At 39.4% G+C, this 26,143-nt stretch overlaps 1 protein-coding gene across 2 annotated transcripts in view; it reads left to right on the top strand.

The window, feature by feature from the left end:
- The window catches only part of LOC124612795 (alpha-L-iduronidase), a 244,535-nt gene that overhangs the window by 92,917 nt on the left and 125,475 nt on the right, over positions 1–26,143 (top strand). For both annotated transcript variants that reach the window (XM_047141198.1, XM_047141197.1), the window contains exon 5: positions 8,210–8,388. In XM_047141198.1, coding sequence (XP_046997154.1) covers positions 8,210–8,388 — 179 coding nt within the window. The remainder of the gene's footprint in view (positions 1–8,209; positions 8,389–26,143) is intronic.

Raw genomic sequence — 26,143 nt, 5'->3', positions numbered from 1 at the left:
GATTGGTTTTTGATACCCGGTTGACTTGGCTCCCTCATATTCGGCAGCTTAATCAAATGTGCTGGCGGCATCTTAACGCTCTTCGTTGCTTCAGTCACACCAACTGGGGTGCCGATTGGTCTACACTTCTACATATGTACCAGGCATATTATTATGGTAATGTGGCTTATGGTTCGGCATCCCCTTCTGCGTTGTGGTTGCTTGACCCCAGCCTTCACAGTGGGGTCTGACTCGCCACTGGAGCTTTCCACACAAGCCCTGTCAACAGCATACTTGTGGAGGCTGGTGTCCCTTCATTGCAGATCTGGCGCCAATGATTACTGGCCACTTATGCTGCACACGTTTCTATCTTGCCGGGCATCCCAATTATGTCTGCTGTTCCCCAACTCAGTTGTCCATCTGCCAGAACGGCAGCCCCAGTCAGTGTGTACAATCTCGGTTCGTGTCTGGGCTCTTCTCTCTGGGCTTGAGTTTTTACCTCTCCCACCTGTTTTCTGGGCTCATATCTGTGCATTTCTGTGGTGTGTGCCGTGCCCATACCTTCACCTTGATTTGGCACAGGGCCCGAAGGACTCAGTCGCTCCTGAGGCCCTCCACCGCCACTTGCTTTCACTCTTTGCCATGTTTCAAGGCTCTGACATGGTCTGTACCGATGGTTCGATGGTTGCTGGTCATGCTGTGTATGCACTTACTCTAGGGGATCATTATGAACAATGCTCATTGTCAGCTGCCTCCAATGTTCTCACTGCCGAGCTGGTAGCCATCTTTCGCGCCCAAGAGTATATCTGCTCCAGCCCAGGTGAGTCCTTCATTATCTGTAGTGACTTCCTGAGCAGTTTACAAGCTATTGACCAATGTTTTCCTCGCTCTCATCTGGTGATGGCTAACCAGGAGTCCCTCCATACTCTTGCCCATTGTGGCCGCACCGTGGACTTTGTGTGGAAACCAGGCCATGTCGCCATCCCGGGAAATGAGCGGGTACACACGCTGGCCAAACAGGCTGTCAGTGCCCTGGCCTCGGAGATTGGCCTTTCGGAGTGTGATCTCTGGTCAGTTTTGTGGCAGAAGGTACTAGGTTCCTGGGATGATGAATGGCGCACCCTGCCTTCACCCAACAAACTTAGGTCATCAAGGAGACTACAGGTGTGTGGCGCTCCTCCTTGCAAGCCTCCTGCAAGGACTCAGTTGTTCTTTGCTGGCTCCGCATTGGCCACACCTGGCTGATGCATGGTCATCTTTTGTGCTGTGAGGACCCACCTCTCTGTTGCTGTGGATCAGTGTTGACAGTGGTCCACATCTTGTTGGCCTGTCCATTTTTAACTGCACTCAGGCCAACATTTGCGCTGCCTGATATGCTCCCTGCACTTTTATCGGATGACGATGCAATGGCAGACCTAGTTTTGAGTTTTATTCATGCAGGGGGCTTTTATCACTTGATGTAAGGGTTTGTGTCCTTTTTTGTGTTGAGTCTGGCCTTTGGCCTATGGTTTTAGATTGTGGTTTCTAGTGTGTTTCTTGGTGGTTGGCTTTTCCTGTTTTGTTTCCATGGTCAGCTGTGTGGCATCGACTAATACAAACAACATATCTCTTCCATCACAAGATCTTTGACTCTCTAAGCTAATGGCCTGTGCCTTCTTGCCTATTCTGTTCACTGTATGACTTGCTGTAATGTGGACGTTTGCACTTACCAGTATAAAGTGTGTTTTCCGTGGGCTACAACCCAACCGAATTCCCACACATGCATGCTCTTCAGCAATTTGATATTATTTATTATTTACTATGGCTGGTGAATCTTCTGGATTTTAGGCTCAGAATCAGGGACCTTAGCCTATAAATTGCAAGATGCAGGTTTGCCAACATCTTGCAACTAAGAGAGAGCTCACTGTGCTGGGAAGTAGGTTTAACTCATAAAAGAGTGTGAATATGTCAAGATGTTTTGATTTAGATGTCTTTGAAACTGCCAGATAAATCAAAAAGGTAGTTCCTTTCTCTTACATTCCTGACTCTGCCTAGGACATATTCACCTTATGTGTGCTCATTTTTCAATATGGTTCCCAACTTTTACTCTACCATACTTTTTACATTAGATTCCTTAGCTGGGCAACCAATGCAGACTTTTGTTGACTTGGATGATGAATGATGATGAATGATCTGGTATATGTTTTTCTATTGCCTTTTGAGTCATGTTTATTATATTGTGGCAGTTGATAAAGCTTTCACTAAACGACTGGATATCCATAAATTAGATGCATTTGTCTATCTTCTTACAAAATTTGAACCAAGTCACACAGGTTTGAGACATAGAAGTGGTATGTGTAAAAAAACTATCATAAATCAACAATGAATGAAGATTATTGGATCAAAAAGATTTCATTTTGACTTTATTCATTTATCTACCTTCCTGCAACATCTGAACCGTTTCATTCAAGCTTAAAATATAGAAGTGGTGTGCTTCATAAACTTCCCAGATAATATGTTTTTTGCACGTGAAATCTGAACGTAGCAAGATTTTCTCAAATAGTTAAAACTTATCTTAAATCAAGGTCCGATACACTGGTGGACCCAATTTGAACCATCAGTCTCATTCCAGTAGAGAATTATTTAAGGACGATTGTTTTTTCATGTAAAATCTGAACAAGGGTTACTATTTTTGCGTATAAAATTTGAATGGTGCGCATACAAATTGTGCCAGTAGCCAAGTGTTAATTTCTGCCCAGTTAAAATCTTTTGCAAAAGGAATTAATCAGTTCACACAATTTGCCTGGGCAGCAGGTCTGGTTTATCATTCGAACCTTGCTTAATATACTTTAACATAGCTATAGTAAGACCGATGTTTGAATGGCTGTACAAATGGCCTCTGATCCTGACTACCAAACACTTTTTACCCCATGTTCCTAGCTCAAATAGGAACCAAGCATCAAGACCCCCAAACCATGATTCTGCATGCAGCCTTTTCATACATATTTGTTACAGCACTTCCAAACTGTACAATTGTATTTCACAAGAAAGAAAGCAGAAAAGGCATAAAACACTGCAGTTGTGTAATCTATGAAGTACAAGATATAACCTCACCATTGGATTCATAATGATTACCACTAGCTGCATAGGAAATATGCTGAATTTAAACCAAGCAAAGGAACAATCTGGCTTGTGGATATGGCACTGTACCAGATGCACTCAGGACCCAAACATGAGAAATTTATGTTAGTTAAATTTTTAAAAAAGACAACCTTTTTATCTATCTTTGTTCTGCTGATGTGTCAAAAGTCAACTGGTTTTCACCAGAATAAGCTGAATCGTCTGCAGCAAATTCAGACTGCCAATCAAATCATGCTGCACTATAACTTCACTTGTGAGACACAGGGCTCTTGGAGCCATGGCCACAAAGTGGAACTGCTTCTGTTTTGAATTGTTGCCCAGAGGAGCCACTAAACAGCTTGATCTTCTTTAACATTTCACTTCCCACTTCCATTTTCCTCCAAGGTTGGCCTGGAGCTACGGGAGCTACCTTCTCTTATCCCATCTGGCAATCCTCGCCATGTGATCCCCATATGAAAATAAACTGATTTGGTTTCTTTTTTATGAACAGGAGTGTCTTATTTACAACCCCACACTACTTTTCAATCCTCATTATAGCCATGCTCAATAGATATGTGTGCAAACTGGCATCAGAAATGGGATGCCAGGTTTCTTCAGTCTTTGAGATGGTGTATGTGTTTTCCTATGCATTAAACCATTGCTTGGGCCTGTAAAGCTTCACGCAGATGGGTAGTGGATGAATGCTTCAGTCAGCCCAAGCTACCTGCTTTAGTCTACCCAGCACTGCTATTGCCACTGCTGCTGTTGCACAAGGTTGTCCAACACTGCCCACTGCTCTTTGCCACCTTTGCACAAGTCTACGTCATGGATATGTTGACCGAACACTGCCCTGACATGGGGCAACACCACCCTGTGAACGGACATGTCATGAGCTTTGCTTCTAGGGAAAAGATGCCACCGGGGCCAGTGCTGCTAGAGATATTACTGAGAGCTACCACAAAAGATGTTTTGTTTGTTTTGATGCATGTAGTATAGATGCTTAATCCATGATATCAACAATATTATGAAAAGGATAAATTGCTACTCACTGTAAAGATAACACTTGAGTTGCAGGAAGGAAAAAAAAAAAAAAAAAAAAAAAAAAAGAATCTTGGACACTGAGCTTTAAGTGAAAGCCTTCTTCAGAAAAGAAAACATGCACACTTTTACACAAGCAAGCGCACCTCATGCACACGTGACTGCTGTCTCCAGCCGCTGCAGCCAGAATGCAACTGTTGCTTTGAGCAATAGCAGCAATTGAGAGTGGATCAGGGAAGTGAGAGGGATAGCAGGGTATGGGTGGGGGAGGAGAGAAGAGTGCCATCTGGCAGAGCATGAGGGGACTAGATGACAGCAGGACAAGGCTGCTAGGCACAGCTTCAGGAGGCTGTGGTGGAGGGAGGGAGGGGTGGGGAAACGTGGAGCAGAAAAGGAGCAGAACAGAGAAGGGGAAAAGACCAGTGGGAGCATTGGCAGAGAGTGGTGCACAGTGAAAGTGAGGGGATGTGAATTGTGAGGAGAAGATAGTTCAGAGAGCTGGAAAATGTTAGGTGGAGTCTGTGGAGACAGTAGGTTATGGTAGGATGAGACCAGGATAATTTTGGGGGCAGAAAAAGTGTTGTAAGAGCAACTCCCATATGTACAGTTCGCAATAGGTGGTGGTGTAGGAGAGGATCCAGTTATGAAGCAAGATAAAGCACTAAGAACTTCAGCTTTGTAACCAATGTGCTTTTGGAGGTACATACCTTTGTCATCTGGCCTCATGGATATGATGCTCTGAAGAGATTTTTGGACCACTTTAGTTGTCTTCATCCCAGCATTAAACATACCATGTGGGTTGAAAGTAATGGGATGATTACATTTTTGGATATCATGGTTTACAAAAAACACAATGGTACTGTAGGATATAGTGTTCATTGAAAGCCAACACACACAGTCGGTATCTGCACGATAAGAGTTGCCGTCCACTGTACCAATGCAATGCAGTGGCACCCTTAGGACTCTGGTATACAGAGCATATGCCATTTCCAGTGCAGACAGTTTAACCCAAGATCTTGCACATTTTATGGCTGCTTTTAGCGAAACTGGATACTCTGAGAATCAGATTCATCAGGGTTGGAGTTTGGACCATCCCCGGAGGCACTGAAAAGGTGCATAGATCTGTGGCTCTTATTTATTATGGTGGAAGCATATCACTTAAGATTGGGAAACTTCTAAGGAGTTTTAAAAAAAGGGTATGTTCTGTCCACTGTCCAAGATTAGGGCACTACTCAGCTCTGTGAAAGAATGATTTGGGCATTAGGAAACTTGGCATGTATAAAAATTCTGTGTCATTGAGGGAAGACTTACATTAGCCATTCAAACTGCACACTCCAGGACAGGTGCATAGAATATTGCCATCATACGAGGCTACGGCAGCCGTAAAAATTGGCAGTAGCAGAACATTGCTTGAACGAGGGACATGGGATGAAATTTGATGAGATTGTGACAGTTGCCAAAACTTTCGATGTTTGGGAAGGTGTTTATAAAGACATAATTGACATTGGGGTGGCAGACAGTTTGATTAATAGAGACAATGGCTTTCCTCATAGCAGGATGGGGAGCCCTGTACTAGCCCACATCAAAACAGAACTTTCTTTGGTGCAGCCAGATAGAGTGTGAAAACAGTCTTTGAGTGCAATATATCATTGCCACCAGTGTTTTACAAGGGGCAGCACCACCTTGCCAGCCTTGAAGGGCAGCAACATGATGTGTGGTGCATGCACCATTTACAGTATGGAGGCCTATTTAGGATGACAATCTGCAGCCTTGGCATCAGTTTTCAGTAGGACTCAGCAGCAGCAGCAGCAGCAGCAGCACTCTCCTAAAGATGATGAATAGCTGGATCACTGAAATTTTGGATCAAGTTGATTTTAGAATCTGTCCCTTAGGATGCAGACACTGCTGGGTACACCTCAGTTAACTTGCAAGTCGGTGCAGCTAGTACACATTACTTGCAAGGTCATGGCTGTACAATTAAAATTTAGGTTTTTCAGCACCAGTACGAGTCTCAAAACAAGTGTTAGCTCAAGCTATATGCATTTTATTTCTAACTAGCTGAAAAGAACTCGCTTTGCTTGACTTTTCTTTTCCATTTGTTTTCTGAATTGGAAAAAGATGTGCAATGAATCATTTAATTTGTATAGCATTGAACTTATTCATAGGATATTGTTATAAAACACATTTAATATTTTGCTTTTGTGTGCAACTATAAGTAATGTGAACATGGTACATGTATTTGTCCATGTGAAAAACAGAATTTTTAAAAATTCGCTCCACAATCCTGGAATGTTTACCATTTTGCTTTACTGCTATATCTTAAGAGAAAATTGGGTTTTTAAAGCTGAATGGTAAGTTAGTTGAAAGAAATGGAATTTGTGGTGTGATTATTGATTTGCCTTTTTCTTTTCATTTAATGTTTCTGCTCCTGTGATGTAGCTTAGAAGGTTTCTGTGAAGACATACCAAGAACAAAGATCTGATTTAGGATTTCTCTTGGAAAATTAATATTTTTGTCTTGGTTCATTATTCTGTCAGTGGATTTAAATATTTTTCTTCCCATAATATCACATTCTGTATTTGCAGATTTGTTGGTCAAACTACATCATTTTTTGTGCTAAAATTGTTCACTCACACAACCATTCTTTGTTTACATAACTTCTCTCTCTGTGTGTATACCTTTCTTATGAGTTGTTCCTCTGCAGTTACCACCTGCACAACTAATTGCTTAGATGATTTTCCCAAAGTGTGGATCAGTGTAATATAGTCCACTTCCAAGTTGTACCCTAGAAGACTGGAGAATATTTTAGAACTTTTGAAAATGATAGTTAATACTCAAGAATATTTGTAAAAGCTAGTGAATATTAAAGAACAACCTTCAATTTTTCCCCCTTGAAAAATATGTTGATGCGAAAGGTACAGAAGGTGCCCTCATCACCTTCATGATGTGAAGGCAACCACTTCAAATACTCTTATCTCCGCACCCACAACAGCTACCACCACACAACCACTATAGTGCACAACAGGGGACTCGAGGGGAGCACCAGAAAAAGAAACAAACACTGACTTATCATCGGGTGGTTTTGAAGATGTCATCAGCTTCACTGAAAGTTGCTAATAATTAGTAATTATTGCTCTGTGTGTCTCTAAAGTGAATTGCAGAAATATGAGGCGAATCTGTGAAGTGTTGTAAGCAAAATTATCAAATTAAAAGATGTGCATGAAAACATGCCTCACCAGGGAGAATCTAAAGACCTAACGGCAACATCTCATAAAATGCCATATTGCTAACATTTTGTAATTCAGTGTAAGCTTTGTAGAGTAATGAATGGTTGTTTTATGATGAACTGAGGTTCAAAATGCATTGAAATGTGTTTTTATTAGTAATAAAATGTGTACATGAGTTGTTTTGTGACTGGAATTGTTATTGTAGAAAACTCATTTTTAATATTGAAAAGCAAAATATCAAATGTGTAGGCCTGAAAATCAATTATAATTAGACTTAAATAATGTGCAGTTAACACTATTAAAGAATGAAGTTTTAAAATCAGTTGATTGTTGCTGAATGCTAATGTTACATGGGTTCATTTGACTCACTTGAAAGTGCATGTCCAATTTTCTATCCCATCTGTATCCTTCTCCATTCCTATCATTCCCCAGTCTGTGCTCTCTAACAATGTCATTGTCAACAGGATGTCAATTCCTAGATGTCATTTGTGTTTGGGTGAACATAAAAAGAAATAAACATGAAAATAAACATAAAATGAAGTATTTTGCTAACCTAAATGTACTGTACTCAAAACCGATTTACTGTATTAAAATCTAATTTTCTGATTTCTTTGAAGCAGTCTGTGTGTGTCATCAGTTTTGAACTATGGCATGGGCACCAGAGGCCTTGTTCTTCTCATAATGTGGAAGATATGCCTGAGCTATATTTGACACTTGTGGAACAGAGCTGTTGACTTGTAAATTTAGTATAACACTAGGCTATCAAATATACAGTCACAGATCACGCTGCTAATAATTAATATTTGAAATGAATTATAATAATAAATAGTAATATATTAATTTTAATGTTTCCTTTCTGGTAACAGGAATTCTGAGTATGACTTCACTCTGCTGGATCAGTTCATTGGGTGGCTACAGAAGTTAGGAATTTCTCCAGGCTTTGAGTTGATGGGTAATCCTGGTCATTTGTTTAATGACTTTGACAATGCAACTCAGGTTCATATGTGGCAAGATGTAATAGAAAATATAGTTCGAAGATATGTTGGTAAGTATTGTAATGCAACAGTTTGAATAATCACGTAATGATAGTAATTGAAGATTATTTGTGGTAGGGAGACTCAAGGAGTAGCATGAGCATTACCAGTAATATTAGTACCGTTAATATGTTTAGAAGCATTTATAATTTTTTTGAAAGCATATAGTTTTCAAATATTTTAGAAAAAAATTTGTTTAGTCGTGTTTGAAACTCCAACTGATGTTCAGTTTCAAGTGAGGAGAAAAACAGCTATTTATCAATCAAAACAGTTGTGATGACTGATCAGATCTTAATTATTAACAGTACATATGATGTGTCTCAGATGTCTGTGATGACTAAATTCTGTCTTGGGGAGAGAAAAAAATAAGCATCCGAAATGATGTGTAGAAATGGAACAACTCATAACAGAGGAAGTCATATCTGATCTGCATGTAAAGATGCTTTAGCTACGCAATAAAAAGGCTGGGAAATGTAATGTTATGTGGCAAACTTTACTCTAAATAAAGAGAATGATAATTGGAACATAAATAGAAAATCATGCTAAGTAAGATTGTAATAGAGGAATGAAGGATGAAGAGGCCTGTGTAAGTTAGGACCAAGTGGATGGAAATAACCTGGTGTTGGAAAGAACCTAGTATGTGCTGGAGGATGTGTTTCCATCTCTGGGGAGAGACTTCAGCTGACCCAAGTGGTTTGACAGACAACAAAGTCCCTGTTATTATGTTCAATATACTTTCAGTGGTATATACAATTTATCTGGTGTAGATGGTTCATCTGTCACCATTCATTCTCACTGAAATTTCAGGGGTATTATGTCAAAATGAAATTCTGGTCAGAATATGGGTTATTTAGATTTAAAACATACATGCTCTCCCAGGCCCCTTGATAATGTATGTTTTCTTGGGTGGTTACAGGTAGGGTGCATAGAACAGATTTGACTATGTACAACCTATTATTTCACCTTGTTCTTCTTACTAATTTGTGTTTCATCAAATTAATAAGTACCAGTTTGACTCTCATAAAATGGTTCAAATGGCTCTGAGCACTATGCAACTTAACTTCTGAGGTCATCAGCCGCCTAGAACTTAGAACTAATTAAACCTAACTAACCTAAGGACATCACACACATTCATGCCCGAGGCAGGATTCAAACCTGCGACCGTAGCGGTCACTCGGCTCCAGACTGTAGCACCTAGAACCACATGGCCACTACGGCTGGCGACTCTCATAAATGTCTCTCTACTGAGAAGTTCCTCTTTGCAGAGTCACACATTATAACGTATCATGTTGGCATATTCTGAAACAATTCCAGAAAATTTGATTGCATGGTCATTATACTTGGGAAACCAAAATATTTGGAGGGAATGACATCCTGTTACATTATGGAAGAGGGTGTGAGAGAGACACACACTCAAAAATGTTGGTACAAAATACAATGTTGATAATGCTTCATTTAAAAGGCTGCACTTACCTGAGTGGACAATTGACATTAGGGGGCTTTGCGTAGCTAGCCAACAGAGAGGACAGCTATGAAACATCAGGAATTGGCAAGAAAGTGAATTACTGGTGGGTTCCTCTCCCCCTCCCCACCATGCATTCAATAATCACCTGATCTCAGCAACCATTTATGTTACATTCAATCTACACAGCATGTTAACACATGTCTGAGAGATGAGTACATCTATATAAGCAACATAATTGTACTTTACAAACTAATAAAGTTACAGCATATGTAAATTAAACAGACAATAGACAGCAAATTATTAAGATTGACAGCTGCTAAATGCATGAAGCTACAGAGCCATGTAATACCTTAAATTAAAAATCTCAGTTGGAGCTATTATGTATTAAAATATGACAACTGGCCTCATGGTTTGTCTACGTGGATCAGAATAATATAATAACAAACCTTAAACATGCCAGTGACACAACATAGACAGTAATACACATATAAGGCGATCGGTACAACTTACCTCATTCCTGTCCCCTTAAATCATAAGGTAATATAGTTTAGTTAGGAACATTGCCATTTTATTAGAGAGGATGTTACACAATTCTTATTACAGGCTTCTAGTCACTGGAGAGGATACTTAGTACATAAAACTTTGATAAGGAACCCATATCTGGAAATGTACCATTTTGATATAAAATAAGTTTGAAGATTGGGTCACTTTCAAATCACTTACTTCATGGTATGCCACAAACTGAGAAGAGGCATTTGTCATCAGTCCCTGTGGTAATAATGAAATCACATACAACTTTTGCCCAGCTACAGCAGTGGCTGCAAGAAACTGGTATGTTTGCATCTAGGAGGTTTGACTGTAGTACAAAATGATGCAAGTGACAATCAGATGAACAGTTCCATCAGATAGCTTGTTTAAAGGCAATGTTAGAACATATCATGAAGTGGTGAGGTGGTGCAGAGGTTACCACACTGAACTCGCATTCGGGATGACATGACCTCATTGGGATTCGTCGCAGCTAGTCGATCAGGCAGCTGTGAAATATCAGGAGGTGGCAGGGAAATGACTTACTGATGGGTTTTCCTCCACAGTATCTGGTAGACAATGGATAGCTAAGGCCTCCAGCAGCCTCATTGGTGCACAAAGCGTGAAGGTCAAATTTCTGTCCAGCCTTCCAGATTTAGGTTCTCTTTGACTTCCTTAAGCTAATTAAAGCAAATGTCAGGATGGACCCTTTGAAAAGACATGGTTGATTTCCTTTGCCAGCCATCCCTAATCCAAGCTACTGCTCTGTCTCTAATGACTTCATTGTCAATAGGACTTTAAACCATATTCTCCCTCCCACCTTATCACATAACATACTTGCATCAACAGCATAATTTAAAGAGAAATCTTTATTGTGTAATTCAGTTTATCAGCACTTGACAGAGATTGGAAAGGGCATCATTGCCAGCCAGTTGAATCATACAATATCCAGATTTGTGAGGCATTCAGTGTGACTGTGGCTCGATGTTGGACTGCATGAGAAAGTGAGGACAGATGTTGTTGTCATCAGGGTTCCAGTCAACAACATCTGATGATGACAAGGGAGGAGCATCATCTCGTGTACCAAGCACATTGTAACCTCTTCACATCAACACCTTCCATCTGAGAACAAGTAATGGATTCCCTTCAGCATTCTGTGACTAGCAGCATCTGGACAGAGAATTAAAATCAAGTGTGTAAGTGACCATTAACACTAAAACAATAAAACATAAATGGCTGAGTTTGGATTGGTGCCCTCAATCCGGAATTATGGATGGGTAATGAACAGCATTGTATTGTGTTCAGTGACAAATTGTTGTCGTGCGCTACCCTGGATGACCAAAATTGTGGAAAAAAATAAATATAAGCTTATGTTTTGCTACTACCATACCAATATTATCTTCAGAATTAAGGTATTGGTAATTATTTATTATTGTCGTATAGTTTTCTTTGTGGCCATCATAGGTAGTGCAGCAAAAATGTATTGCAAACCGACATTGAAATGGGATAGACTGCTTCTCACCACATAGAGGAGGCACTGAGTAACAGACATGTACATGTACAGCACTGGACACAGTCCTTCCTCAGATGTAGAAAAACACACACACAAAACCATATAAGCACGACTCAAACACACAGCCACTGTTGTTTCTAGGTGCTGAGGCCCAAATATGGTGAGCAGTGATCTTGGCTGGGCATGTGGGGGGGGGGGGGGGGGCGGTTTACATGTGAGGTGTTGGGTGGGGAGGAGGAGGAAAAGAAGTAGCAGGGTAGGGGTGGAGTAAGGTGCTGCCTTTGGGTTTTTTGGATGGAGCAGGTGGGGGGAAAGGGGGAGGATCATTCAAGTGCACTGGGAGGGGGGGAGATACAAGGCATGTCTGATGCTGAACTGTATCAGGAAGGGAATAGATGCAGTTGAAGCTTGGGGCCAGGGGGTCAAAGGACTGAAGGATACATTGTAGAGAGATTTCCCACATACATAGTTTAGAAAAGCTAGTGTTAAGGGGAAGAATCCAGCTGCCACAGGCTGTGAAGCAGTCACTGAAGTCAAGTACATCATGTTGTGTGGCAAGCTCAGCATCTGTGTGATCCACATGTCTCTTGACCACAGTGTAGCAGTGGTCATTCACACAGACAGACAGCTCATTAGTGACCGTGCCCAGGTAGAATGCCACACAGCATTTTCAGCTACATTGGTCAACTGACACTTTCACAAGGCATTTTATTGGGTAGGAGATGCTTATGATACAACTGGACTAGGTGGCAGTGGGATGATGTGTGGGATAAGTCTTGGGATATTGGTGTATTACGGGGGTCTGCAGCTCATGGTCCTGTGGTCGCGTTCTCGCTTCCCGAGCACGGGGTCCTGAGTTCGATTCCCGGCGGGGTTGGGGATTTTCACCTACCTCGAGATGACTGTTTGTGCTGTCCTCATCATTTCGTCATCATTCATGAATGTGGTGAGACTGGACTGAGCAAAGGTTGGGAATTTTTACGGGCGCTGATAACCGCGCAGTTGAGCACCCCACAAACCAAACATCTTAATTATCATGTTACAGGGATATGACTTACCTTAGAAGATAGGTTAAGGAAAGGCAAACCTATGTCTGTAGCATTTGTAGATTTAGAAAAAGCTTTTGCCAATGTTGACTAGAATACGCTTTTTCAAATTTTGAAGTTGGCAGGTGTAAAATAGAGAGAGCAAAAGACTATTTACAATTTGTACAGAAACCAGATGGCAGTTATAAGAGTCAAGGGGCAGGAAAGAGAAGCAGTTATTGAGAAGGGAGTGAGACAGGGTTGTAGCCTATCCCTGACATTATTCAGTCTGTATATTGAGCAAGCAGTAAAGGAAACAAAATAAAAATTTGGAGTAGGAATTAAAATCCAAGGAGAAGAAATAAAAACTTTGAGTTTTTCCAATGATATTGTAATTCTTTAGAGACAGCAAAGAACCTGGAAGAGCAGCTGAACAGAGTGGACAGTATCTTGAAAGGAGGCTATAAGATAAACATCAACAAAAGCAAAATGAGGATAATGGAATGTAGTTGAATTAAATCAAGTGATACGGGGGAAATCAGACTAGTAAATGAGACACTTAAAGTAGTAGATGAGTTTTGCTATTTGTGGAGCAAAATAACTGATGATGGTCAAAGTAGAGAGGATATAAAATGTAGACTGGCTATGGCAAGGAAAGTGTTTCTGAAGGGGAGAAATTTGTTAACATTGAATATAGATTTAAGTGTCAAGAAGTATTTTCTGGAAGTATTTGTATGGAGTGTAGCCATGCATGGAATTGAAACATGGACAATAAATTGTTTGGACAAGAAGAGAATAGAAGCTTTCAAACTGTGGTGCTACAGAAGACTGCTGAAGATTAGACAGGTAGATCACGTAACTAATGAGGAGGTACTGAATAGAATTGGGGAGAAGAGAAATTTGCTGTAGAACTTGACTAGAAGACAGGATTGGTTGGTAGCACAGGTTCTGAGGCATCAAGGGATTGCCAATTTAATATTGGAGGGAAGTGTGGAGGGTAAAAATCGTAGAGGGAGATCAAGAGATGAATACTTCAGCAGATTCAGAAGGTTGTAGGTTGCAGTAGTTATTCTGAGATGAAGATGCTAGCACAGGATAGAATAGCATGGAGAGCTGCATCAAACCAGTCTCTGGAGTGAACACCACAACAACAACAACAACATGAGCCATGGTACAAGAGCTCAGGAACAAAGATGGATTAGGGATGAAGAGGGATATTTTACAGGTTGAGTGGGTAAATGAATACCACTGTTGGTGGGGTGTAGAGGATATTGGGCAAGAAATTTCTCATTTCAGGGTATGGTGAGAGAGAGTCAAAAATCTCACAGAGAGAATGATTCAGTTGTTCCAGTCTTGGGTGGTATTGAGTCATGAGGGGGCACTTCTTTGTGCCTGTCAGTGGGTGTATGGGGGATGGTAGTTGACTGGAGAGAGAATTGCAGTTTGCGAAGGCCTGAGCAAGACCATTGGCTTATTTGGAGAGAGACTGCTCTTCACTGCACATGTGTTGATCATCAGTGGCTTGGCTGTACTGAAGGAATTTATTGGCGTCGAATGGGTTGTGGCTGTCGAAAAGGAGGAATGGGTGAATGGTAGGTCTGATGTGGTCAGAGGTACTGATGTAGCATCATTGAGGTGGAGGTCAACATCATGGGAGGTGTCTTGTTGAGCTGAGGAAGACCAGCTGAAGTGGGTGGGGAGAAGGTGCTTGAGTTTCTGGAGGAATGTGGGTAGGGTACCTTCACCCTCGGCCCAGATAATGAAGATATCATCAGTGAATCTGAAGTAGATGAGGGATTCGAGTGACTAATTATTTATTCACAATTACAACATATTATTTGGGATGCTAACACAGGCTGTACAACTCACATTTTTGTAGATAATGATAAATTTGTATATTAATTATTTATTCCAGATACTTAAACATTACAAAAAATGCTAATACTGTAGAAATGCTAATACTACAGAAATATTAATACTACTATTTTCTACCACTACAGAACTACTATAAACACTGTTAAACTGTTACCCAACTATTAATACTACTGTTGGTGCTACAGATTCTGTTCTTTTTACATTCATGTACTAGGGTGCTTCTAAACTACATACATCTTGCACACTAGGTGGAATAGTTTTATCTTCCAGCATTCTGTCAAATTCTTCCTACAGTTGTACTGGTTGTTATCTTACTCGTTTCTTAGCTGACTCAAAAATTGTTTGTGGAATCTTACGTTGTATATTGTGGTAGGACAACACTCACCAAGTGTTTTTGAATGGGAATAATATGACCAGTTCCAGCGCAATTTCATCAAGAATTATTTTTTAGTAGCTGCTGAAAGATTACACACTGCATATCTCGTTTGTCTATGGCAGGGACGGCCACGGCGTGCCAAACTGCATATGTGCCATCCAGGGCTCAGTCTGCCTCGCCACTACTCGGCTTTCCTCGGTCTTTCACGGCACTGCTCGGCACAGCACGACATTAGACTAGCAGTGAGATGCGACATCTTTTCATCCGGCATAGGGTGCATTAGTTGATTCATAGTGGCAGCCATGTTTATTTCTCGCTATTTGTTAGCGATTTGTAGGAAGTTTATAAGTACTGTACAGTGGTTGTTGCAATGGAACACACATTCACAAAGAGGCGGGGTAGTGACACAGCGTCACGAGCCTTCAGAGCTGAATGGGAACTGCAATATTTCTTCGAAGAAAAGAATGAAAATTCTCAATGTCTATTATGCAGTCGCATACTCGCTGGGCACCGCAAATTTGCAATAGAACCACAAACGACTTAATGATTTAGTTGGGTTGATAGATCAAACAAGTTGGCAGAATGAAGAAGACGTAATGGTATGCAGCGAGACGGACCGAACACGAGTACCACTTACAAATCTTTGTGTTTCTGATGTTTGTATTTGTACATATTTGTCGTTAAAATTTGAATTTAGAGTTCACTCAATTTTTGTTTCCTTTTTTTAGCCTGCAACCGAACATACCGACCTGTCTTTAAGAGCAAGCTACAAAACAGCACTCAAAATTGCAAGAGCAAATAAGCCTTTCATGATGGTGATTTCATCAAGGAGTGTATTGTTGAGGCGATGGAACTCTTGACGCCACTGGAAGTAAAGAAGTGTAGTGAAATTAGTCTTTCCAGACAGACAATAGCTCGCCGCATAGCTGGTATGGCAGCGGATGTCTACAGGCAGTTAATTGATAGTGCCTGCAAGTTTATTGCATTCTCTATTGCTTTGGACGAGTCAACCGACATTTCGGACACAGCACAACTAGCGATTTATGTTGGTGGAATCGACACAAATTTGCACGTGACGGAAGAACTGTTAGATTTAGTACCAATGAAACACACAACGAGGAGTACCGACTTGCAAAAGCAGTTGAAGAGGCAGTTGAAGCCGTTGGCCTGAATTGGAAAATGTTAGTTTCAGTCACCACGGATGGAGCGCCAGCAATTCAAGGTGCTCAGAATGGGCTTGTAGCATTGTTGCGTAAAAAACTAGGACGATAGACAGCAGATTTGTATGGAATTCATTGTTTTGTACACCAAGAAGCTCTTTGTGCTAAGTATGCAAATTTGGAGCACGTGATGAAGTTGGTAGTCACCATAGTACATTTTTTGAAGTCGCGTGGCTTAGTACACAGTCAGTTTCAACAGGTTCTCATGGAACTGAGCGAAGAGTACGGAGATGTTATTTACCACTGGGAGATACGTTGGTTAAGTCAAGGATCATGCCTCAAAAGATTTTTCAATTTAAGACTCGCTATTGTTGAGTTCCTGAAGGAACAAGGAAAGGCAGAGCCAAAATTAGAAGATCCAAAATGGATTGTAGACCTCGCCTTTTTAGTTGATCTGACTGCACACTTGAACGCTCTCAATAAGACTCTGCAAGGTGAGTAGCAGCTTCTTTCTGATCTGATGAAAAAAGTGGATGCCTTTAATAAGAAACTTGCATTGTGGAAGGAACAACTTCTGAAAATGAATACGCCCATTGCCCTACGCTCTCTAAAGTCAGAGAGAACGCAACTTCTGACGAATTTGTTTCTGTGTTGGGGGAACTGTAGGCACAATTTTCTAAACGTTTTCAGGACACTGTCAGTCTGACATCTGTTTTTGAAGTATTTTCTAGACCCTTTGCTGTTTCAGTTGACAGTACTTCAGTGCATTTGCAAATGGAATTGATCAATCTGCAGTGTAATTCCCGTTTAAAGGACAAATGTTTTTACGTAAAAACTGTCCAGGAACTTTATGAAGGTTTTCCTCGGGAAGAGTTTCCCCGTGTCCACAATGAGGTTGCAAAAGTTATATCAGTGTTAGGATTGACATACGTGTGTGAAAGGTTTATTTCGATTATGAAACTAAATAGGTCAGGATTACGTGGCAATCTGAGTGACGAAAATAAGAGAAACTGTCTGCATTTGTCCGTGTACCGTCAGTTTGTGCCGGATATGTACTTTATTATGTCTACAGTGAACAAAAAATAATTAAATTAATGGTGATAATTTTGTTGTATTTGTCATATGTTTTGTTGAGAATTGCGGTTATTGCAAATTTTGTACAGTAGTTCCAGAATATAAAATTTGCTTGTTTCACATGTAGTTGGAATCACTTATTCCACATCATACTGCATGCTGTAGACTACTTTCAAGTCTGTTTCTATATCTCAGCTTAAATTCTGTAAGAATTTTACGAGTGATGATGTGAGAAGCACGATATTGTTGGTGTAATGCAGTTTCAAACCCAGCGTTATTGTTATTTTTCTGTAGGTGTACAAACAGCCAACAAAGATTCAGTATTGCTCTACACGATGTGTTGTACAGAGCTTAATATTATCAGATGTCGTAATATGAAACTAAGCCGCATGCTAGCAGGGCGGTGTTCCTTACGCAAATGCACTGTCGCGTGCGGTGTGTTCGTAGTTCCACGCATGCACGTGCAGTCAACTGATGTGGCAGTGGGGGACGTGTGACATCAGAAGGGAGCGATCTGCACGCGTGCGAAACCTCAGCACGCGTGCATGCACGCGTGCCGTGTTCTTGGCCATCCCTGGTCTAGGGGTTTTTCATAGTTTTGTCTGCAAAATAATCTTTCCAATATCAAGCATGGCCTGGGTTTTCTTCTGATTAAAATAAACTCCACTGGATCTGAAATACTTTCAGCTAAAAATTATATTTATTCTTATTTTTTTGTTAGGAACTACATCATTTTCACTCTCAACAATTGATAATCTAAATCCATTAGATTACTCTTGTCACAAAGCACATCCGTTTTCCTCCAATATTGACAAAGAAGTGTTGGGCAAGCTATCATATGCCCGGAAGTTGCAGACATTCCTGCTTCCTAGATTCTTTGGTCTACTGAACTTATAAACTCCAAAGAAAATATTCATAATTAAATAAACTAAACACATTTTCTGGCAACATAATACTATAATGAAATTACCTAACTCTTTACTGGGGGCATCATCCTTTTCACTTCAGATAAACTATATCTCTGACAGTTGATTATATTACAATAGCCCACCAGGACTTACAAGTGTACCCTGATCCACTTGTCAGTCCGATACAGAAATTACATCACTGTCTTGGCTTGTATACAACTTTTTATCACAACTCTAGTAAATTGTTCATTCTTACATCACCCATTGACTCCCTCCTTTGTCTCACAACATAAATTATGTAAACACATATATCGGTTTGTTGCCCAGAAACTTACTATAAAATAATACCAAAGTTAAAACATTTTCTCATATTAGAATAAACATAGCACTAACTCCTATATCATCACTGATGTTACAAAAGTATTTCAGTTCAACAATACTATCCTCTCACGAACCTTGTAGATTATGTGATAGATGTCACAATTGAGAGGTGAAATAAGCCAACATAAAGTATCTGTTCTGTATCTCACCAATTTAGTATTGGAGGGCAGCGTGGACGATAAAAATCATAGAGGGAGACCAAGAGATGAATATACTAAGCAGATTCAGAAGGATGTAGGTTGCAGTAGGTACTGGGAGATGAAGAAACTTGCACAGGATAGAGTAGCATGGAGAGCTGCATCAAACCAGTCTCAGGACTGAAGACCACCACCACCACCACAACAACAACAACAACAACAACAAAGTATCTGTGCTGTGTGATCAACACAGCCAAATAAAAATGGTTATTCATGGCGAACATGATGTGAAACAAAAGCACACTTGCATATACAAGAAAGTATAGTCTATTACCTATAGAACATATTTTATGAGCATTATGGGCTATTTAAGTGAGTGAGAAAGATTTCCAAAATTATGAGATTTGCTATTCTCAAACTGTCGGGGTGGATGACATGTATTGTCTCCTAGCATCATCAATAAAATAAAATCCCTCATTTATCAAGTTTACATATTTTGCAATTCATTAAGTACTGTACAATTACTTAAACAAGCACGTTGGAATCATGGAATCTAATCTTATAACAGAATTAAGTGACAATCAGCCTAGATACAACACCATTTTGCATGAGATATATTACATGGCCTCAGTATGGTGATTGCAATTTGTTCCTGTGACTTAAGCTCACAGCATTTCATTTTTCCAGTAAAATTATTTCCAGATAAAGGCATGTTTGTAGGCTCAATTTGCCCTTTTATCAATATATGGCTTCAAAGAAACAACTTTCCTAAGACCAAACAGCTTTCTCGACTTGGGATATACTAATCGGTATGCATTTGGATGGGAGTTCTCAATAATATCAAATGCCCCAATGTAAATATCAAAAAAACTTATTGAGTTCTGCTGTTAGTAGCTTTGATTGATCGTGGGATTTCACTTAAGACATGGTCGCCTACTCTGCCTACTCCTAGCTTCACCTAGTTTATTCATGGTTTTATTTACAATCTCTTCACGTCCTTTCATTGATATTAAGGCACATTGTGGAAAGTCTATTAATTCAGAAATAAGATTCACTGGTCTGAGATGAAACATAATTTCATATGGTGAAAATCCAGTAGAGCTGTGCTGCAAGCTGTTCATTATATCCTCAAAGTCGTTTACATGGTCGGACCAAATAGGGTGTTTGTGACTACAATACGTCCTTCAAAGTCTCCCCATGTCCCTCATGTACCTTTCTGCTGGGTTTGAAGACAGGTTGTACAAGGATATCAATGTGTTTTGTGTTAGTTTTTTCCATGAATGTTTTCCAGTTTTTTGAAACAAATTATGAGCCATTATCAGATAGTATGGCTTTAGGTTTCCCTATGCTATTGAAGTAATCTCTCTCAATCTTTGTAATGATCTCTTTACTCATAGCTTTTTGAACAGGATAAAGTTTAACTAATTTGGAAAATACATCAACCATGATGAATATAAAACAATGACCATCTTTACTTTTAGGTAAGGACCATAAAAGTCTACAGCTACTAAATCTAATGGCTTATCTAGAATAATGTTCCTCATTTCTCCCTGACATGTTCTGTTACTTTTTTTTTACTCTTTGACATTTGTCATATGTTGATATTTCATTCCTCACCTTCTTTACCATGTTATAAAAGTAGATGTTTTCTTGTAACTTTTGTACACATTTCTGTATTCCACAGTGACCATAATTTTCATGGGTGTACTTTATTACTTGTCTGCCTCACACTCTGGCCAACATAGCTTCCAATTGTCAGAGTCCACATCTGTTCTTCTAAAGAGTGTTCCCTTAAAGACCTTATAGTATTTGTCAAGTTTATCATACCCTCTTTTGCCTAAACAGTCCTTAACCAATTTCCAAGTAGGATCATTACTTTATCCCCTCCTGATGTTATTGCAAAGTGTCCTTGTGAGCTTTTCATCTTGGATTCCCTTCATGTATCTTATTTTAAATTATTTTTCTTCCTCTTGATCAAAGACTTCCTCATCTCCTCCTACTGGTAACCTGGATAAAGCATCAGCTACTACATTTTCTGACCCCTTAAGATACTCAATTTCATAGTCAAACTGTTGCATGAACATTGCCCACCTGGTTAATCTATTATGATATAGTCTACACTCCTGTAAATAACTTAAAGCTTTGTGGTCTGAATACACTTTTATCTTGTGTCCTAACAGGTATGTTTTAAATTTTGTAAACACCCAGTGTACCACAAGTAATTCTTTTTCTGTGACTGTGTAATATCTCTCATGTTTAAGTAACATTCAACTGGCAAATGCAATAGTACAATGAAGATTTTTTTCCATTCACGACTTTCTCCTGAAATAGTTCTGCTCTTAGTCCATAATCACTACTGTCAGTGTGAAGACAAAATGGCAAACTAAAATCTGGTCTGTGTAAAAGATTGTTCTTATAAAGTTCATTCTTAATTTTCTCAATTGCTTTCTGACACTCTTTGGACTAATTCCATGTAGCATTTTTTCTAAGGAAGTTACTGAAACATGTTACATTAAGGCATTGTCCATTTATATATTTTTGATGGAATCCACAGATTCCATAGAAAGATTTCAATTGTTTTTGGTTTCTAGGAGATGGAAAGTTAACAATAGATTTTATTTTCTCAGGGTCTGCACTTATCCCTTCCTTAGTAATGACATGACCTAAAAATGTGAGTTATGACACAACAAATTTACATTTTTCTAGTTTTAATGTCATTCCCCCTCCTCTGTGTTTTTCACACACCTTTTTCAATAACTTCAAATGATCCTCTCAACTTTGATTTGACACTAATACATCATATACATAAATGGTTAATTCTGACACAACTTCTTGGCCAAGTAAATAGTCTAGTGCTCTTATAAATTCTATGACTGATGAGTTTAATCCGAAAGGTACTACACAGTATTAGTAACATCTCCCATTGTATAAGAAAACAGTATACTTTCTAGAACTAATTGCAAGAGGTACTTGATGAAAATCTGAAGTTAGGTCAAGGCTTGAAATAATTTGGATATTTTTAAATTTATATAACAACTCATCGATGTTCTCTGGATGGCCAGTTTCTCTGTATAAACATTTAACTGTCTGGAATCTAGTACTAATCTGACTTGTCCATTAGGTTTATTTACAATGACCAAGGGATTATTATAAGGGCTTATACTCCTCTCAATGATTTCACACACTTCCATCTTTTGTAATTCTTTCTCCACTGCTACCCTTTTCGAGATTGGAATACTGTACAGTTTTGTAAAGAAAGGTTCATGCAGCTTCAGCTGCAAAGTACGTTGGTATCCAATTACTTTACCTGGTATGTTGCTAAATACATCACTATATTCCCACAAATATAATTTCGAATCTTGTTTCTGGTTCTCAGTTAGTTCTCTAGCTTCGGCTACTTTTTCATTTACCAAGTTTTCAAACTCTATCTCATCTGTATAAAAATCTATGACATGGCTTTCAATGTACTTACCTTCTTTTGTAAATTCAATACTGTTTACAGTCTTATTCATACATGGCACATTTGATGTAAGAAATTTCGTAGCAATGACTTCACGACATGGTAGAGTCATCATTAATTTCTGTCCTACCCAATCAAATGCTACACTTACTTTCGTTATCCAAGACATGCCTAGGATAAAATCCTCTGTGAGATCAGAAATGGCGAGACACCCATGTGACCATGATACTCCTTCAATTTCAAAAGTAATAAAAGCCTGACTCCTTACTGATTTACTGTGCCTCCCAGTAGCACCTCTTATTTTAATTCCTACTACAGGTAAGTTAGATATAGTGGGAATTAGTGAAGTTCAGTGGCAGGAGGAACAAGACTTTTGGTCAGGTGAATACAGGGTTATAAATACAAAATCAAATAGGGGTAATGCAGGAGTAGGTTTAATAATGAATAAAAAAATTGGAATATTCGTAAGCTACTACCAACAGCATAGTGAACGCATTATTGCGGCCAAGATAGACACGAAGCCCATGCCTACTACAATAGTACAAGTTTATATGCCAACTAGCTCTACAGATGATGAAGAAATTCATGAAACGTATGACGAGATAAAAGAAATTATTCAGGTAGTGAAGGGAGACGAAAATTTAATAGTCATGGGTGACTGGAATTTGAGAGTAGGAAAAGGGAGAGAAGGAAACATAGTGGGTGAATATTGATTGGGGGAGAGAAATGAAAGAGGAAGCCGTCTGGTAGAATTTTGCACAGAGCACGACTTAATCATAGCTAACACTTGGTTCAAGAATCATAAAAGAAGGTTGTATACGTGGAAGAATCCTGGAGGTACTAGAAGGTATCAGATAGATTATATAATGGTAAGACAGAGATTTAGGAACCAAGTTTTTAATTGTAAGACATTTCCAGGGGCAGATGTGGACTCTGATCACAATCTATTGGTTATGAAGTGTAGATTAAAACTGAAGAAACTGCAAAAAGGTGGGAATTTAAGGAGATGGGACCTGGATAAACTGACTAAACCAGAGATTGTACAGAGTTTCAGGGACAGCAATAGGGAACGATTGACAGGAATGGGGGAAAGAAATACAGTAGAAGAAGAATGGGTAGCTCTGAGGGATGAAGTATTGAAGGCAGCAGAGGATCAAGTAGGTAAAAAGATGAGGGCTAGTAGAAATCCTTGGGTAACAGAAGAAATATTGAATTTAATTGCTGAAAGGAGAAAATATAAAAATGCAGTAAATGAAGCAGGCAAAAGGGAATACAAACGTCTCAAAAATGAGATCGACAGAAAGTGCAAAATGGCTAAGCAGGGATGGCTAGAGGACAAATTTAAGGATGTAGAGGCTTATCTCACTAGGGGTAAGATAGATACTGCCTACAGGAAAATTAAAGAGACCTTTGGAGAAAAGAGAGCCACTTGTATGAATATCAAGAGCTCAGATGGAAACCCAGTTCTAAGCAAAGAAGGGAAAGCAGAAAGGTGGAAGGAGTATATAGAGGGTCTATACAAGGGCGATGTACTTGAGGACAATATTATGGAAATGGAAGAGGATGAAGATGAAGATGAAATGGGAGATATGATACTGCGTGAAGAGTTTGACAGAGCACTGAAAGACCTAAGCCGAAACAAGGCCCCGGGAATAGACAACATTCCATTAGAACTAGTGATGACCTTGGGAGAGCCAGTCCTGACAAAAATCTAGCATCTGGTGAGCAAGATGTATGAGACAGGTGAAATACCCTCAGACTTCAAGAAGAATATAATAATTCCAATCCCAAAGAAAGCAGGTGTTGACAGATGTGAAAATTACGGAACTATCAGTTTAATAAGCCACGGCTGCAAAATACTAACGCGTATTCTTTACAGACGAATGGAAAAACTGGTAGAAGCCGACCTTGGCGAAGATCAGTTTGGATTCCGCAGAAATGTTGGAACACGTGAGGCAATACTGACCCTATGACTTATCTTAGAAAACAGATTAAGGAAAGGCAAACCTACATTTCTAGCATTTGTAGAGTTACAGAAAGCTTTTGACAATGTTGACTGGAATACTCTCTTTCAAATTCTGAAGGTGGCAGGGGTAAAATACAGGGAGCAAAAGGCTATTTACAATTTGTACAGAAACCACATGGCAGTTATAAAAGTCGAGGGGCATGAAACGGAAGCAGCAGTTGGGAAGGGAGTGAGACAGGGTTGTAGCCTGTCCCCGATGTTATTCAATCTGTATATTGAGCAAGCAGTGAAGGAAACAAAAGAAAAATTCGGAGTAGGTATTAAAGTCCATGGAGAAGAAATAAAAACATTGAGGTTCGCCGATGATATTGTAATTCTGTCAGAGACAGCAAAGGACTTGGAAGAGCAGTTGAACAGTATGGGCAGTGTCTTGAGAGGAGGATATAAGATGAACATCAACAAAAGAAAAACGTGGATAGTGGAATGTAGTTGAATTAAGTTGGGTGATGCTGAGGGAATTAGATTAGGAAATGAGACACTTAAAGTAGTAAAGGAGTTTTGCTATTTGGGGAGCAAAATAACTGATGATGGTCGAAGTAGAGAGGATATAAAATGTAGACTGGCAATGGCATGGAAAGTGTTTCTGAAGAAGAGAAATTTGTTAACATCGAGTATAGATTTAAATGTCAGGAAGTCGTTTCTGAAAGTATTTGTATGGAGTGTATCCATGTAAGGAAGTGAAACACGGACGATAAATAGTTTGGACAAGAAGAGAATAGAAGCTTTCGAAATGTGGTGCTACAGAAGACTGCTGAAGATTAGATGAGTAGATCACATAACTAATGAGGAGGTATTGATTAGGATTGGGGAGAAGAGGAGTTTGTGGCACAACTTGACAAGAAGAAGGGACCGGTTGGTAGGACATGTTCTGAGGCATCAAGGGATCACAAATTTAGCATTGGAGGGCAGCTTGGAGGGTAAAAATCGTAGAGGGAGACCAAGAGATAAATACACTAAGCAGATTCAGAAGGATGTAGGTTGCAGTAAGTACTGGGAGATGAAGCTTGCACAGGATAGAGTAGCATGGAGAGCTGCATCAAACCACTCTCAGGACTGAAGACAACAACAACAGGTAACTCAACATAATCCTTAATTAGTTTCAGTTTTTTACTTAATGATTCTGATATCTCAGATACTTGACTTCCTGTGTCCACTAAACACTTTCCTTTCCATGATCCTATCTGTACATCAATAAACGGACTGGTTACATCAAAGTCAACTTTTTTTATTAATATTCTCATGTAGTAAGTCATCTTCAATTTCACTACATCCATATCCCTTTCTAGTGTCCTTACTTGTATCATTACTACCAGAGTTATATGCTGTTATTACCCTAATTGCATTTTCTTTGTCCTGATTACTATTCCTGAATATTTCATTAAACCAACTACATTAATTTGTTCTATTGTTCGTCTCTCCTTTATATTTCTCTCTTAACATTTGTGCAATGTGGGACTTAATTCTATGCCACCATTCTGGATACAAAGTTTCACATATATCAAGTGTTACCTTTCTGAAATTTTCATCATTCTTAATGGCACTAATGTTAATTCGTAAGTTAAACAGAAATTGCTCACTATCTGACATGTCATCGTCTACTCCCCTAATGCTGTTAAGATTACCTGCTGTCAATTCCCTCTCATTGTTTTTCTTACATGTATTAAGATCAAATAGCTCATTGACTAAAATTCTGGCATCCTTATCATTCAAATTGTCAACTGTGTTCATATGTACCTCACTAACTTCATTACTATCCTCTTTTATATTAGTAATCTCTAAAGCTTCCAACTCCTCACTTACACCAATAAAACATCTTTCTTCACTACTATCCTCAATCTCCT

The sequence above is a fragment of the Schistocerca americana genome, chromosome 4, assembly GCF_021461395.2.
Source record: "Schistocerca americana isolate TAMUIC-IGC-003095 chromosome 4, iqSchAmer2.1, whole genome shotgun sequence".
NCBI classification, from domain to species: domain Eukaryota; kingdom Metazoa; phylum Arthropoda; class Insecta; order Orthoptera; family Acrididae; genus Schistocerca; species Schistocerca americana.
Note: the sequence above shows the minus strand (reverse complement) of the source record. Positions and strands in the feature narration are given on the sequence as shown.